At 38.1% G+C, this 17,970-nt stretch overlaps 1 protein-coding gene across 17 annotated transcripts in view; it reads right to left on the reverse strand.

Moving 5' to 3' along the window:
- IQSEC1 (IQ motif and Sec7 domain ArfGEF 1) overlaps positions 1 to 17,970 on the reverse strand; it is a 341,486-nt gene that overhangs the window by 42,222 nt on the left and 281,294 nt on the right. For 16 of the 17 annotated variants that reach the window (XM_054837997.1, XM_054837996.1, XM_054837995.1 and 13 more), the window contains 2 exons: positions 11,231 to 11,513; positions 6,239 to 7,503 (listed from right to left, as the gene is read on the reverse strand). In XM_054837997.1, coding sequence (XP_054693972.1) covers positions 6,239 to 7,503; positions 11,231 to 11,513 — 1,548 coding nt within the window. Of the gene's footprint in view, positions 1 to 6,238; positions 7,504 to 11,230; positions 11,514 to 12,598; positions 12,941 to 17,970 lie in introns of those variants that run through there. The other variant, XM_054838006.1, reaches the window with a different exon arrangement.

The following is a 17,970-nucleotide window of genomic DNA, read 5'->3' on the forward strand; positions in this document are numbered from 1 at the left end:
TTCCTCTTTCTCTTGAATCATTCAAAAAAATCACAGAAAATATATGATTTGCAAAGATACTAGAGATCAGCTGACAAAATAAAAGAATTAGTTCAAAGGTAAAGAGAACCAACTTAGTTTGATTTACACCTTCTCCCTCCTAATCAATCTGCACTTACAAAGTCTAAAAATCATTAGAAAGGTTTCCAATAAGCTTTCAACTTAAAATTCTAAGGGGGACAGTCTAAAAATATATGTTTTCAGACCAGATATTAGAATGCTGAATGAATGCCATGAGACCTGACTAAAAGCAATACAGAAGGTAGGTTCAGCATCTTAAATGAAATTCATTAGGCATGTGATTAGTATATATGGAGGAACATCAGATTAGTAATCTTATTATAATATTGAAACTAATGGCTACTTGCAAAACTTCTTTAAAAAAAATTAATAACATCTAGCAACTTTTAAAGATTTCAAATAGAGAAAAAGTTTGCAGTACTTTCTGAATGTAACACTATTTAGGAATCCAAATTACCTTCAATCTCTACCTACATGTAAATGATGGAAACCGTATACCTCTGGCGAACAGTTAAAGCTGCTTTCATGAAAATGCAAGATGTGGCTTCTCACAAATATTATTATTGTGTGCCTCAGATTTCCAACAAGAATTTCTCTAGAAATTATAATCTTCAATTTTGTATTTGGTATAATCCCACTGGCACTCAGCAAATTCCTCTCATATCTGCTTAGTAAAATAAAGAAATACTTAAATTAACATTCCAAGGAATCTAGACATATTTAAGAAAGTCTGCTCCTGGAATTAGTATTCAATTCATATCAATAGTGATTTTTAAATTTTGAATAAATTCATCCTCATCATGCAACAAATTAAACCGGTAGGGCTTTCAGGTCAAAGGGTGATACATCACTGCATAATGCAAACAGACACTCATGCCTTTTTAGCTCTGTCAATAAATCCTTTGAGAGAACTTTGGAATAGTGGGAACCTTCATAATAGCCCGTTATAAAGGAAGCTACAGAACTCTTCAAAACAGTACGTGGTAATGGACTGAGGACACATGGGGAACAGTTTTCCAGCTGTCACTACCCTTCCCAGGAAGCAAAAGAGGACAAAAAGGGGGGGGTGGGGGGTGAAAGGCATCTGGGAAAATGTATTGTAAAAGTATTTATAGCCTAGCCTCTGTTCAAGCAATGTAAAATTGTATTTGTTTACCTCCAAGATGTATGTGCAAGATTAGGCCATAAAATCTTCAAAAAACACTACACAAGAAGAGCCCTCAGCATAAAAAGCAGAGCAGCAGGGTGCCAGCGGCCCAGGAGCTGTACTTCACAGTCTCTCTTCACCAGCAATGTTAAAAATTGGCCCCAGCAAGACTGGTGCCCGCGGCAAGAAATCACAATGCCACAGGAATATTGCCAGCGTCTTCCAGTATCTGATACCCCAAAGGAGATAGTAAATCTGACTCTAGTCTCTGCTAGATTAACAAATGAGTCTGAGAAGCACAAACTTTCATCTCCCATATTTTATAATACTAGCCACAGTCGCATCAAATTTTCAAACCACTCTAACGTTGCCCAAGTTTTGTTGAAAATACTTTATTAATAGAGGAAGTGTTTGTTCTCTCTGCCCAAAAGAATGCTGAATAATCGCTACACCGTACTCTATTCAACATGGCCCAGGAGGGTGTGTCACTGCAGTTTGAGGAGAGAGTAAGGGAGGGCAGTGGTATCTACAGACATACCTGGTAGCCGCTAATACTTGGTGAGGAGCCAGAGCTACTGCCACCATCACGGTGGCACAAGAGAACGGAATACGGCAATATACTTCCTCCTACACACGCACAACTCTGCGCAGAATTAGTCTGCTACTACTGACTGCAAAGTTGACCCAAGGGCAGCACATGTTTCCTCAGACTCCTGAGGTTAAACCATTTGGTCCTATTTAATCTGTTAGAACCATCACTGCACCGGTAGCAGAATGGAACCTGAAAATCCTACCGGATTGGGCTGCAGTAACTGGTAAACCTGGTATTTCCAGCCTGCAGTCAAAACAAACATGAGGATAAAATCACAGCCCTTTTTACTTTTTTTTTTTCCTTCCCTGTTTTTTTTTTTTTTAAAGCAGTAGTCAAAAGCCCTCTTGAAGCCTTGTTTATAAGCAAACCAGTCTCAAAGGCTGGATTTGCATTGGCAGGGTTTGGAGCCTGCAAAATAAACCTTTCTAGGTAGTGTTTTCCTTCTGCCTATAAGGAAGGAATGGTTTCTAGTGTAATTTCTCCCAGACTACATCCCTTTCAAACTACACTGAAGAAAATGCCTAATTCAACACAGCTGGCCTCACCAAGCTTCCCTGGGAGCCCTTGCACTCTGAGCACGCACCTGCAATCCTTCCTTTCGGCAGGCAATGAATGGTAACACACAATCTGACAGCCCATTGACAGGGTGAAATCACTACTGCCATTCAAAAACAGGAGAATGTACAGAAGCTGGTACTTAGTTGCAATTTCTTTGGCAGAAATCATTCCGGTTAGGGATACTTTACATTCTAGTATAGTGGATACCGCAAAACATCTTTAAAAAAGTATACTACTGTAATCAACACTAAGGTTCCAAATTGAGTGCCAAGTTACAGCTTGAAACAAGTTCTATGATCACCTAGTGATAAAACTCCTAGAAAAATGGTTTTCAATTACCTATAGTTTTTTTTCTACTGTCCCATGTTCTCCATTCTCCAAGGACCTTTGTGCTACTAATGTTGTACATATAGTAGTGATTAAGTGAACTAGACCACCAGCTGTGCTCAACTTTTACTCCACCCATAACCAGCTATTTTAATAAAGAGCCTCTGGTAAGAAAACTGCACTTTGGCTTCTGAAAATTATTACTGTAATAGGAAAGCCAGAAAAATTACAAAGCATCTGTTGAATTCAGCTGTGAGGATAGTGACTTCCCATGCTTTTAAAAACTTCATTCTTTCAACACTCCTAGTGAACAAAGCAGAAGTGTTTACTATAATTCCTGCACTTCTTTAAGGTTCTAAATTCTTTGCATTTCAACCAAGCTTCATGTATCAGAAAGAAATGACATGATTATTTGTTAATTAAGGTTTGGGATCTTAATTTGCAAGGAAGAGTTCAAAAATGCAATGAAATTAGCATGAACTTCTAGTAAAAGACAGCCCTAACATTTCCTCTGGTAGATGCAGACATTTGGGAAAAAATTTGACTTTTCGTAATAGGTAACTTCAAAGCCACTTCTTTCAGTTCCGCGCACAGTCCTTCCACACGGGTGGAGCGCACATCCTCTCAGGAGCTCGCTGCCAAGACTTGTACTACTCTCTCATTTTATGATCATAAATGTGTCATGGAAGATCATGTGGTTAAAAGACATCTAAAATGACTCTGCTGCATTGACTTGAACACTAGAGAGTAGATTAAAATTGTATCCCCTCACATTGCGGGTGTACATCTGGTCACACGATAGGGAGCACAAGCAGTTTGCAATACGCAAGTGAATGCGTAGGCAGACCCTTGCTCACGTGAGGTGCTGTGCAGTTGCGTTTTTGCCATGTCATGAGAGAGAAACTGCAAAGATGGAACTGATTTGCAGAAAGTCCACCTGACCTGCAGACCCCCTTCCTGGCCCATGTCTAGCCAGGTTGGGCAATCCTCCTTTACAGTGTCCTGTATGTGAAATAACAGTCTTCACCAAGGAAATGGACCTCTAGGATGTGGCTTTCTTTTCAAAACATATTTGGACGCACAAGATGCAATGACACACTTCATGTGATGAGAAGAATGAGCATAATGCTCAGAAGTTAACTGAAACTAATGCACCCATACAGCACATATTTAAAAGAAAAAAGAATTCTTCATCTTGAAGAAATCATCACTTGTAAATCCTGGCAAATGCCTGAACAGTCTCTATCGCTTCACTTACCTCACAAAATGCAGTTTGTAATCCCACCTGATACACTCCTAAGAGTCTCCTTCCGAACTTTTTAAGGGCTAAAGCTTTGGAAGTTTCCCAGCTCCCTTTTCGAAAGAGTTTAGAGATTCATGCACCATCACGTTCTATGATGGTTCAATACTTGACATTGCTCAGAGGGGAAATAAGGTTATTAACGAAAACATCACCATCTGCGGACTTGAAGAGCCATAATCAAAACCAAGACACATGAGATACATGGAGACTGTCTATCAGTAGACTCAGAGTGACTCAACAGAAGGTAATGAGAATCTTCAGTTCTGTATCAATACCAGAGATGCAATGCGGTGGGGGAATGAAACAGTCATACACAGCAGAAGATCACCACACTGCTGCCTGGAGTTCTGCGTAGTGCTTTTAGAACTCACTGCTAAGAACCTGCAAGTCATCTTACAACCAACGAATATATAAAAAAGGTTTATCTCTGTTCAAGTCCATGCAGCAAGATCACTTAGATGTGTTTCAAACTTAACAGTCTCTATTCTTCTCTATTCCTGGTGTTTGTTTTTCACTTTCAGCCTCCTACTGAGATGGCATGTGACTAGAAGCATCTAACAATTTCCAACGCTCTCATTCATCACTGTGTGCTGCTAGAGCACTTTTTCCATTCACCTTTTTTCTCACACCCTTCTGCAATTGACTCAGACTGTATTACCAAGCCTGAAGTTCACTGATCATTGACTGCTTAAGGCTTAATTGCTGTGCAAAAAACCGAGCAAACACCAAGTCTTTTAAATGTCAGCCAAACAGTACTGACAGCTTCCTCCCCACCAAGGACGTTAATGATTTCAAATCTTCTAAAAAAGCCCAGTTGATATATCTTCCTACCCAGTCTACTTCATGAGCAATAAAAGCTGCAGAGATCCTACTACTTACATACTTCCAATAGGTTAAAAGCTGCTTCTGTAAAGGCTTACTAACTTTTTACAAAGATAAAAAAAACCCAAACCTGAAAGTTTTTACGGCCAAACCTGGCCGATCCATACTCAGTATTGTAACGCACAGCTTCACGTGATGGCATCAAAAAGCTTTAATTAGCTACAATGTTATAACATATTATTATATGATGAACCACTGACCTATTAATCCAAACAAAACAAATCATGGCAGTGCCAGCTGAAAAGGAGGGCTGAACTCATTCAAGCTGTAGGAGACTGTGAAGCAAGGTCTATGACAGCACGCTGAAATATCTATTAGCTCTTCAGAAGCTACAAAAATTTCATAGAGAAATCCTGAAGTACTCTGTAGGAAAATGTCAAAAACTTATACAAACACTGTGAGCTGCCAACAATATTTTAAAGAAGAATAGGAAAAAAATCGGGCACTTAGCATCTTTCACCTAAGTGTTCTGAGGAGCTTTATAAGCACTAGTACCAGGAAAGGTTTAAGTAAATGATACCTATTCTAGGGCAGGGAAATTGGCACACTAGGCATTAACTAAGCAGTGAAGAAAAACTAGGAATTCTAATGCCAACTACCTAGCTGTTTTCATCCTCAGATTATGACAGTTCTAATGAGATCTGTGTAACTCCAATAATGTGAATAGTTCAAAGTAGTATATTATTTGTTACCCTCTATCGTAATTTTCATGGTTTTTTACATGCACATGGGAGTGTCCAATAAAAGAAAGAAACTTGATAAAGCTTTTTAATACAAATTTTAAACAACTCCATACATGGGAAAATTAAGTCATAGGCAGAAATACAAATTTTATGATAATTTTATGATCAATAATAAATATTTATTTAGCATAATAATATTCAGTGCATTGGTTTTTAGTATCAAAGTTCTGATGAAATGTACTGAACAAATTCCAGGCCCTGCCTGTGTTAAACAGGAAGCTCGTCTTGCATTGCTTGTTATTGCTAATTCCCATATGACATGTTTTACAATACCTATGTGATTAGGGCAGGAAGAAATCTGAATTTGTTATAATACCAAAAATGGATCAGGATTAAGCCACCATATTTTCCAGCAAGAAAAGAATCCGATCCATCTTCTTCAATAGCTTACTACCATATATGTATACACATAATTATATTTTTTCTTTTCCCCTGAAGCTGTTTTACTATGAAGATGTCAACTTGTAAGTACTCTAACACAACAGTCACCACAAGCAGCTTATTTTTTCACTGAAAAGTCAGTATCAAACACCAGTCTCACTTATCTGAGACAAGAAAAACATTCCTGGTTCAGTGGCTATGTTTCTACTGAACATGGAGAGAAAAGGAGGAAACGCTGTACTTACTTGTTAAAAAGATTCAGGCCAATCCTATAATGGCGTTTCCTGATAACATCATTACTGAAGGCAGGGGAATCCCAGCTGTTGCGAGTTTCTTTGTGGTATGTTTGCTTGCTCAAGGTTTGCTCCCTTAGGCTGTCTCTAGAAGAAGATTCTGAGCTGCAATTTATTGTATCATTAGAGTTGGAAGTGCTGTTGATGCTGTCATTGTCTCCATCAGAATAATCGGACTCTGATTTGCTTTGCCTGTTTGCTGTGCCATTGATAGCTAAATGACTATCTATAGGCCTAGCCCTATGTCTTGCCTCCTGTTCCTCTCGGGTTATTATTTTGGCAGGGATACTGTGAGGGATGTGTTTCGGGCTTCCTTGTTGACTAGTGATCCCGCGGTCATATGCATTTTGTCTCTTTAATGAGCCTCTCTCTGAGCGATCACTCAAGTCCACTGAACTGTCACTGGGTGGCTCTATGGTTAGCAGTGGTAGATGATCCATTCTCATCCTCTGTTCCTGACATTCCAGTGACGGGGTACTCCTGCAGCTCGTATCAGTGTCTATTTTATCATCTTTGTGGGTCATGGACCAGTACTCTTGAGAAGAGTTCATGGACCGGAGCCTCAAATCAGATTCTGTGCTGGATGGTCTGTCTACTGACTGGGAAAGTGGAAGGGGTGGAGATAACTCTTCCTCATCAATATATAATGTAACATCACTGTATGACGCTGTCATCTCATCAAGCTTCCTGTGATCCACATTGTGAATCGCTGGTTTAGTTTGAGCACAAGTATCCCTTTCCATTTCACGACTTCTGACTTGATCCGGAGTCTGGACTTCATCAGAATGTAGACTGCGGCAATTCAGTGCGTCATCAATGGACTCTGCAAGGGATTTCACTTGCCTGGAAAAAGCATCCTCCAGTTCTGTTATAGCGTCAGCAAAATCAGTAGATGCTGCTGGAGACTTCATTGTAGCTGACTCTCCAAGGTCACCGCATTCAGACTGAACCAGGGATCCCAGCTTTGACCCATCATTTGTAACAGAAACTTGTTTTCCTTCAAAGTAAGAGCTGTGGACTTTCTCAGGTCCTTCAAAGGAAAACTGCATTCTCATATTGGACAGTACAATACGTCTTGACATACGATTTTCAGACATAGAACTTCTAAGACGCTCAAAGTTTTTGTTCATCTGATACTGGCGAAAAGCTGTTTGTATAGTACGAGCAGCATGTCTAGTTATGAGACGGCCTCCATATTTCCGTTCTAGCATTTCCACCTGTGAAAGGGTGAACACAAATACTTTGTAACTTGATGCAGGTTAGAACAAGGTTAAAGTATAAAAAAAATAAAATTATTTTAACAACTTTAATTTTCAGAAATTTTTCAAAGTGTATACTGGTTTTAAAAGTAAAAACTCAAAGCCCCAGACTAACAACTGCACAAATAGTGAACCTAATAGTCATTTGCAAATTCCACCATAAAAATACAGACAAAAATATGGCTATGCGCATACTGTCATATAAAATTAAGGTGTTGCCAATTTGTGTGCGTGTTTAAATTTTGGGTTTCACACATTAGCACTGGTGTGCCCATGTCAAAGCAGAAAGATAGCACTCTAATGCAGCATAATGCAGTCATTCTTTCTCTGTAGGGACAACCGCAGAGAACTGAAATCCAAGTATAACGTAAATTGCAGTATTTGGGGAGTAAATTCTAAAAGTAGCCATCACCTTTCCAGGCATGCATTGCTTTCGGCATGAATAAAAACTGGGCAGCATCGTTTCACATAGGCCTGATATCAAAAGCAAAACTGAGCCTCCCAGACCATACGCTTCCAGAGTGGTTTCTCTGATAGAATATCCATATACACAGTCCTCCTCAAACTAAGAACATATTTCAGACTTTCTGAATACAAATTCAAATCTATTTGCATTCTTGTAATTAAACTCAACATTGCCAGTGTTTCCAATTAACAAAATGAATATGCAAAATAAATACATTACAAATGCTATCAATTTAACCTAGTGAAAATGACATGTCAATACTTTTGGAATACTCATTAGATATTTTCAAACCCTTCCTTCCAAATCATGAAAAGCACTGCTTATTTAAAAAACACTGAACAAGATGAGTAACTGTGATCCGTGCTGATCAGTCTTTGCTGGATCCACATTATTCACAAACACAGAACAGACATCACAAATCAATATGGTTAGCACTACAATTAAAGCCACCATTCTTCTGGCAGCATTTTTTTATAAGTCCATGTACTTTTCATAATACTCCAATGATTCAAAAGTCACTTCTCCTCACCTGCAAATCCAGGTACCCTTTTTTATTAGACATCATGTTTTAATCACTTATGTTACGTACACATGCACACGCAGCCTCTTCTCTCGTACTTTGGAATTCTCTCCAAGTAATTTTTAAGTTCGGATATCGATGTGCAGAGGGGCTTCATCCCCTTCTGTGGAAGGAACTAAATTCTACTAAAAATATTTTCTAGTCCGTTTTGTCTACCATTTGGGAGTAGCTGACTTATTTCTTCCAGTGCTCCCATTCCCCTTCCACATTGAGGATGAAGTCCTTTTTGGCCTGGTGTTTTTAAATCTGAATCACTAATTTTTATTTTTATTAATTCTAGATGCAAAAAAATATTATGCACAGTTATTGGCATAAACTGAGGAGGTCACCTTCTCAGATGGGCTCAGATCAAGATTACTGCTAAGGAATCGTTCTTTTGACTGTATCTTGAAACTTCTTTTAACTAAGCTCAAAAACCTGTGACTGATCTCTGAGCTGGGAATCTGTAAAGCTCTGTATAATTTTCTGTAGTTCGTCTTTAAAACAATTGTTTAGCCTTTCACCCCCAAGTGGGGGTTATACTACCCCCACATTTGCACATGTCAAAGAGGATATGAGGTTACTTGTAAGTGATTCTGAAGATTAAAAAAATTATTAAGAACTTCTACCACAACCCTGCCACTGGTGCTACACATTTGCTACTATTTCTATCCACAGTATACATTAGGTCACGAGTGTTTAAATAAATCCTGAGAGATTATTTTGCTGGACTAATCTCAAAACAAATGATGAATTGTTAATTTAGTTGTCCTCTCAAAATTAAATGTCAAACTTAGAGAAAAGAAAACTGGCATAGCTGGTGTGAAAGAATAAAACAAAAAGTAATATTGTATAAAATAAATGATCTCGACTTTATTCTTGCAAATGGGCTGCTGCCCGTCAGGTTTACACAGAAAATATCATCATTGATTATCATAAATTAGGGGGTTGTGGTGGGAATTTTAATTAGGAGTATTGTGGAATTTGCCTAGATGATTTACTGGACTTGTAACTAATATTTCTAATAAATTTTAATGCATATTTAGTGCACCTTTTAATGCATATTTAATGCACATTGCCTTTAGGTAAAGCCTTGGACATTTTTCTAAATAGATTTTCAGTATCTTCTGAGATTGCAATGAGAGCTTTTCAAGAGCAGTAAGCAACTCTCCAGTATCAAGCTTCCTTTATGTATCATTGTCACTTTTTATTGTGTAGGACTCCCTGAGCAAATACAAAACAACATCTGCAGTCCTCATTCTCTATCAAACCGGCATAAAAGGACAGATGGAATTAGGCTCTGTGGAGTATCTGCAGTGCAGGAGACCTCTTCAGTAAGCCTTCCGCTCTATATCAATCCCTTATGAGACATCTAGCAAAAATGATTGCCGAAGGTGGAAAAGGAAGTAACATTTTAGATAACAGAAGGAGGTCCAATTTAATAGCAGAGTTGGCACAATCTAGATCAAGAATCAGGAACTTGATATGTTCCGACTGCTTTGGGGGGGGCAGACTTTGATGAGCATAAAGGCTAAACTAAACTCATATTTGCTATGCTAAATATTGGCTTCAACTTTAAGTCAGAGCTCAAGCTCTGTTCTTCCAGGTCTCTCTGGAACAACAATATATGATTCTCCAACCTGAAATTTTAGAATGAACAAACAGGTGGCAAGTGAGACTTAGCCCCTATAAATTTCACCGACTGTCAACGTGTGGTCCAAAATCAAGAGTAGTTCACTTCCTATCTGCAGAATTTTGCCTGCTTCCACTTTTGCCATGTTAATGTACAAGTCGGAGTGACTATGCAATACACCACAATGATTCACAGTAAACAAAATAGTCTGTGGCAAGAAAGATCTTTAACAAAAGAAAAAAACCAAAACCAACAACCCACAACCAAAAAGGCCAAGCACAAACCCACTAAAAAACATTGATGTATTTGGCTACTGTTCATCTGCCAGTGAAATCCAGTGCTTTCTGCATATGTGCTTACCTTATGCTATTACAGCATCATTTTCAAATTATAAATATGAACTTACATGGCAAGAAACATTTTTCAAATAGGACTACATTCAGAATAGAGCTTAAAAGGAATGGCTGAGGCTGTGTGTCTTACAGAAGTGTCTTTTTAGGGGCAAAGGCTTTCAACATCTACATAGCTTCCATTCAGTTCTTTGTAAAGCATATGGGAGTTTTTTCCTAGTTGAGTAAAACTAATTAAGACTTTGAATTTACCTCACAAATATGACAGAATATCAGCTGCACTAAGTTCTTCCTGCCTTGCAGCAACAACAAAGATATCCAGGTTTCAAAATCACTCACTCTCTTAGAAAAATATTTTGCATTATTACATTCTACTCCTTGTCCCAAGCATGAAACCACAATTCCTAGTAGAACTGTTTTTAATTTTAATGTAATTAACTTATCTTTAATGAATTTTTTCAGGAAGGGGGAGAAGGTGTATGGAACACAGGGATGACACAACAGATCAAAAAAGAGTCAAAAACCTCAGAAATGCTGACGTATGACTATTTTGAATTAAGTTGGTCACAAAAAAAAAGGTGTTTTCAGCATCACAACTGAAGTGATGCTAGAAAAGATTTTTCCCAGCTTACAGACATGTTGCCATTGTCATAAATTAGGTAACAAAGCTCAAATACCTGCTTATCTTGTAGGTCTGAAGAGAGTTCATAGCTCTCAGAAAGTGATCTTGACCTTTTAATAGCTTCTTCCTCTGCTTGTTTTCGCAGTATGGATGTTGAGTGCTGAAGTTTCGGCCTCCGAGACCTTTGTTGTCCAGGGGAGACAGAATACAGCCCGTAAGCAGAATGATCGTAATGGTCTGGACTTACAGCTGAACTGTGTGTTATAGGTCCTTGATGGTAAGCGGATGGGCTATCCAAAGATGTGCCAGTTTCACTGCTTGGAGCTTCACCCTCAACACTAGACAGAATGAAAAGACAGGAAAATCCTCAGGTGAGCATTGTATACCAAAACTCTCAGTAACAAATAGCATGGTTTTGCTTAGTATCTTTATATGTAGACAGCCAGCACATTTGGTCCAAATTCAGATGCAGTTAGAACAGGGTAATGTGGCTTTCATGTCAAACACCAGTTTTCACTGTAATCTAAGCAAGTCTCTATTTCTGTTGCACAGGTCATCTTTAGAGCATGAGTCAAGCAGTAATTACTAATAACATCCTGAGTAAGTCACTCAGCAACTGCTGTGTAAAACAAACGAAAACTTTAAACTCCTTTTAAGACTGCTCATTTCCAAGTTGTTCTACTTCAAAATGACAGATGCTTATTTGTGTCTTTCCTTGCTTTGATGAATAAAAGCAATACTTTCTTACTATTTTACAGTTTGACATAAAAGGATTACTTTCATGTTACTCAGAGGAGATTTGGGATTTAATGGATCTTGTGAGCTACTGTGTTTCTAGAAACTGAAGTTGGGAAAAAGTACCTATAGGAGAAATCTCATTTATTTCTCTGTTAGTGGAAGATTGCTCCCATGGGATACTTTTGGCATGTTTTGTAGTAAAGCATCCCAAGGGATGGTTTGATGAAACCATTTACTAATGAAAGCAAAATAGTTTCAGGTAGGGAAAACACAATAGGAGCTATCTGGCAAATAAACCATTTCATTTTCACGTGAATGCTGTTATTGCTAAGGAATAAAGGCAAGAAAAAAGGAAAGAAAAAACCAACTTAAAGAAGTTGTACAGAATAGGAAACATTTTAAAACTGAGTCCTAGTCAAGGTTTATCCTGAAGTACTGATGACTAATAGTAATTTGTATTTGTTTTATATTTACAGTAGGGCATTCTCACATTGCAATAGTGTATGCACCTTCCCTCTTCCACAGTGTGTCTTTTTCACGTTTCACATAAATACTATCTGCCTCATCCTGTGTGCCCAGAGCACTGATAGAAAAATGAAATTTTACTTTTTTTTAATCAGTCCAAAGACTTAGTAAAGAGTCCACATATGCATGAATATAAAAGCATTTGCAGTATTTCCCCTACCTTTTGTTTTAGGAACAGGCACATCCAAACTCCAAAGGAGCAAAATTCCGCATTCCCACCACGCCCTGCATTTTTCATTTTGCTTTCATTCACATGTATATGAACATAAAAAATAAAGCTCTCCTGTTGTCTCTCAGCGATGAAATGCTGTGACCCTTGCTGCACACACATACCACAGCAGTCCCTTCAACAGTTCAAAGTACAGAGTGACTTCTGAAAGAACGTTCTCCACCAGACCGCAGTGCCAGAAGAGATCAAGGTTAACGCTGGCACAGCTCTCCTAGCTTGAAAAGCGTGTACTTTAAAAAAGTGAAGGAGAAAAAAGCCCCTTAGATTTCTCAAAATGTTTCTATAAACATGTAAAACTGAAAGCAAGTCCTCTTTCTTTGCCCATCAAAATATGACTCTACCCGAAAGGTATTTTCAAGCATACTTTATCCAAGCTGGAAATATTTTCAGTGTGCACACATCACTTTTTCCAAAAAGGAAGCTGACAGGAAACTAATCCCTTTCCCTCTGTGATACAGCTGGCTTTCAACTTAAAAATGATAAATTATCCAGAGTTTTGCTAGTGACATTGAAACTGTGTAACCACCCATTAAAAACAAACAAATCATTCCCTCTAAAGTATCCATTAAAGAAATTATTACGATACTGAACTGCTTCACATTCTCTCTTTAAATACTAAAATACGTTTCTCTGTTCTGCTGACTGTGAGGCCGCACTATTTTGTATATCATAGGTTCCTAATTACAAACTTATTTGTAAGTACTTTTCATACAAGTATGGTAAATTTGTTTTTAACAGGAAGTCAGGAATTATCCCTATTTCCCCCTTCTTAGGTTCTCTGACGTTTTTCGCCTTCCTCGCCCTTAAATTGTGAACTATTTAATAACCCTTCTGCATCGACTATAATCTGTTGACATTTTAATAATGATACCTTCAATGGATCACTTAATCTTTTCATCAACAAAAAGGGTCCTGCCCTAATCAGAAAAAATTGGACAGGGGTCTGCCCGAGGCTCTGATTAAAGTTAGGGGTTTCTTCTTTACTTTTTGTTTGTCTTTTGTACTTTTTCCAGACATAAATATGATCCTTGACTGACCATAATGCTTGATCTCATTTTGTTCATGGGCCTATTCCCTGCCATCACATCTGACCTTTGAAGCAGGGAAGTAATTATCTTTCACAAGAGGCAGCCTCCCGCGCAAGAGCAAGACAGCCCTTTAAAGCAACCAAGCCTGCACAGTCAGTACTGCGTTATTTGACGGCTTTCTCCCATTCAGCTCTTCCTTGTCCGTTAAGTTAAGAGCAGTGGAAGCTTCATACGAGTTATTTTGTAAAAATGAAACTCCACTGACAAAGAAAAGCAGCTTGCTTTCTACTTCTTACTACTTTACAGATAGCTGGAAAAGAAAAATATTGCAACAAATATGACTTGTGTGAAGCTTTAAGGATGACAAGATGTATTGCTCCACTATGAAGAAAGTGCACACAGAGCACTGTAGGAACAGGAGCGTGGAATTGAGAATCCCAGGTCTGTTTTGAAAGACTTAATGCTAAATAGGGTACCTTTGCTTCAAAACGGACTCGGAACATGAGCCAGTCACTGCAGGGTTACAAGGGTGGTTTTTATCCATCCACTTAATAAAAATGCCAACAGACAAAAATGTCAGAGACTCCACTCCAGGCTTGCAACAAGAATTAGAGTAAGTCCCCCTATGACTAGGGGAGCAGTTAACACCTCTCCAACACTACTTCACTTCCTGTCGTCACCCTGCACGCGCTTTCTCAGCTGGGTGAGAAATTAAGTACACTGCAAAAATGGACAATATGACACTTGACCCAGTCCCAACTGGAATTAGAAAGAACTTATTAGTAAAGGTCTCTGTTTTGAGGCATCTGCCACCTCCTATACATGCCCAGTAGAATCACTGATAATTTCAGTGCTTTAAAAAAAAAAAAAATCTAGTGGATGAATTTGGTTCATCTCCCTGCAACGTGCAATGGTATATTACTAGGGAGACCAGGAATCTGGTGAGTATTCCAACTGTGTAATATTAGGAGAATGCAAACCAGTTTAAATTAACCTTTCATTTTTAGAACTCTGATTGTTTTATCGCACTCCTGTTTCAGCAGAAAATAGACATTCATTATCTGCCAAGGCAGAGAAAGAGAAAGGACGCCTGCCAGTATTTTACAAAGAAGCAGAGAATGGAGCAGCTAAAGAGTGAAAATGGAAATTAAATATTTAAAAATAGTTAGTACTATTAATATGACTTTGCATGAACAAAACTTTAAAGCAATGGAAAAACTTTGTTTCTTTGTACATCTAAATTACTTTTTTGAAAGAGTGGTCAGCACTGACTGAATCGATATTTTATCAGAAATTGAGACTGGAAGTTTCTTCCTGCATAAGCCTCAACTTGAAATACTGTTAAAAAAAGCCCCCAAACACCACTGTATCGAGGAACAATAAGGAAGAAGAAAGGCTTACAGAAAAATGGAAACAGACTGAGTACAGTATTTTTAACATATCTCAATGGACATGTAAAACTATTAGTGAAAATCAGATTAATGTTACTTTTCCTAACAACTATAAACTAAATATCAAATATAGATGGATTCAGGCATTTTCTTTTCTTCCGTGTACATATGGCCCTAGACTTCCTGCAAGAGCTAAGCCACACACTCCGCAAACACTTTTAAATTAAAATCCATCAGCTGAAGTGACATATGTGCACGCAAGCCGGATCTGTTGGCTCCATCAGCGGGGCAGCGAGATAAGGGTCATCCCCGCAGCGCAGCTAACACTGCATTTACCCATGATGCACAGTGCGCTCTAACAGCGACAGAATCAAAGCTCCCTGCTCTGGCTGAATCAAAGACTAATACCGACGTGCAGGCTGCCAAAAGCTGCTTTTCTAACCAATCTGCCTAGATGTCAAAGCTGAGTGATGCGGCGCATGGCTGTATCTTTGACGAAAGTAGCATACAATAGAGCCAAGCTGACAACCTGTGAAGCAGACGGTGTTGCTACCTAGAAAAAGCTGGTGGTTTTTACAGTTATTTCCCACTATTGAAGTGATAAGTTCATTTTGAGAATTAGCTAATAAGAAGCAGCTCTGTCTCCTTCTTCCCTCTGTCTAATCGCCAAATGTAGTTGTGTGGTTAGCCATGACCAAACCAAACCATTTCCTCTCCGGGCATTTCAGCAGCATAAACCTGGTAAGTCTTTTCTTCCCTGACTCTCATTTTATACCTCCAGTTATTACTTCTGATCACAAAGGCTGTAATTAGTAACCAGTATACTAAAACCACTATCATATTTTAAAACAACATATTATTTGGGATGTTTTAATATCTACCGATGTTCTTTGATTTGTCATTTTTACATTCACATCTTCCTTTTCCTTCAAATCTTGCCAAACTATTCTCTTAGCAGAACGAAAAATAACCACAATAAAGACAAAATTTTGAAAACCAAGAAAACTTCAATATTTGAGCTTAAAATGGAAACTGGAAAGGGTCCTCAAGACCTAAATTTCAGTAAAGAACAAACCCCAAGCTTTTCTGTGAGTACAGACTTACCCATTCCCTTGACAATAATAGCAAAATTATCAGCGAAGCTGCAGGTTTAGATCCATAGGCACAAGCATTTGTCTCCAGAGTGACTATTCCATGAAAGAGAGAGATGATAACCAGAAAAGCAGAAATTTCCTTTTTACTGACGCCCAGTACCTCACCTTTAAAACTACATGCATGTAAAGAGGAAGTATATAAAAATAACATCAGACGCAAGACATTATTCAGTATTCTCACTCACTCCAGAAACCTCACAGTTTGTAAGTAGTGAAGTGCCCTGGTCCATTTGTTGGACTAATACACAAAGATAATGAGAACATATGCTTACAGAAATCATCCACATGTTCAAGCAAGTATGTTGCAGATTTAGTTTGGAACTAAAAGCAACAAAGAAATTCAACATGCTTCTAAATAATACAAATGCCAAACCCAAACTGGATGCAACATCTAGAAATAGAACCAGAAGACTCTCCCAGCAAAACAGAGTAAATGCTTGAGAAATTATTTCACCAATGAACATTCTCTGAAATCACTAGTTATTTTCATCATTCATTTAGAATGGACTTTCAATAGTGTCATATAAAGGCATTAAATTGAAAACAGGCCCTAACAACTGGATGGTACACACATGAGAACGGATCAGCATTATATTCATCCCGTAAAAAATTTGTTTTGGACATAAAGAAAAGTATGACAATATAATAAGTTTGTGCTGCTACATCTAAAGATTTTTCCATGCATTTTAGGTCCTTAAAGTATGAACACAAGTTCAAAGGTACACAGAATAAATTCTTTTTCTTCTAAATTGTGGCAAGTATGCACAAGTATATGAATACAGTATGAAAAACGCAGTCAACTTAAAATTCTAGTCAGCATGTGATGATAAAACCACTCAGCTTCTCCATGACATTACAAGTGCTCTGTTCTTTAGGAAGCAGGCAGTTTTTAAAACATGACTGTGGTAGAGCATCACTTGCCAGAGACAGCAGTCAAAACTCCAGATAGTCTGCATAACCTGAATTCAAATTGAACTCAATGAAGTATTTATACATTTAATTTATTTGTTGCAACAGTGAAGCATTTGCATGAGTAGCTCTTCATGAAATTCCTCAATCGAGTCCATCCCTTCTCTAATTTGTTTACTCTTCCCTGAATCCATGCCATTTATTCCCCTCTTCAGGAAACATGCAGTTAAACCTGGTTCCCTTTAAGTCATATCTACTGAGGGGAAAATTCAGCAAGCTTATTTTCTTCCTTTGTCCCAGAAACTCTTCTGTCTATAAATATTGAGATGATACCTACAGTTGAACTATCTAGATACCTAGGGAGTCTGCTATATGGTTTATGAGATGGATTTAAATGCAAACCAAAGAGCAAAGCTTTTAGTATTATAACCTCATTTCATAAACATGATTCCCAGTAAAACTTCTGCCTCACTCAGAAATAAATATCCTATATAAATAGGCCCAAATGCCCAGGAATGAAGAAATACTACGCATCTGTTTTACACCAACTATCTCTTTTTGAAATTTGGAAGTTAAAAAAAAGTCAAAGTCTGATCATAACTCCTAATTATAGATACCCACTTGAAATGGATCCAAATTCTCTACCTCGCTCAAAGAATGCAGACCAGAAGTCACCCATGGAACTAACTCTGAGTAACAGAGAGAAGCACGATGGCAGCTGCTAGAGCAGCTGGTATGGTCAGACACTTCCAACATGAAGCCTGAAAAAAACTCCATTTAAATGGCAGAAATATTTAGGTCCAAGCTAGGCATTCCACACA

This window comes from Grus americana, chromosome 11 (genome assembly GCF_028858705.1).
Source record: "Grus americana isolate bGruAme1 chromosome 11, bGruAme1.mat, whole genome shotgun sequence".
Lineage (NCBI taxonomy): Eukaryota > Metazoa > Chordata > Aves > Gruiformes > Gruidae > Grus > Grus americana.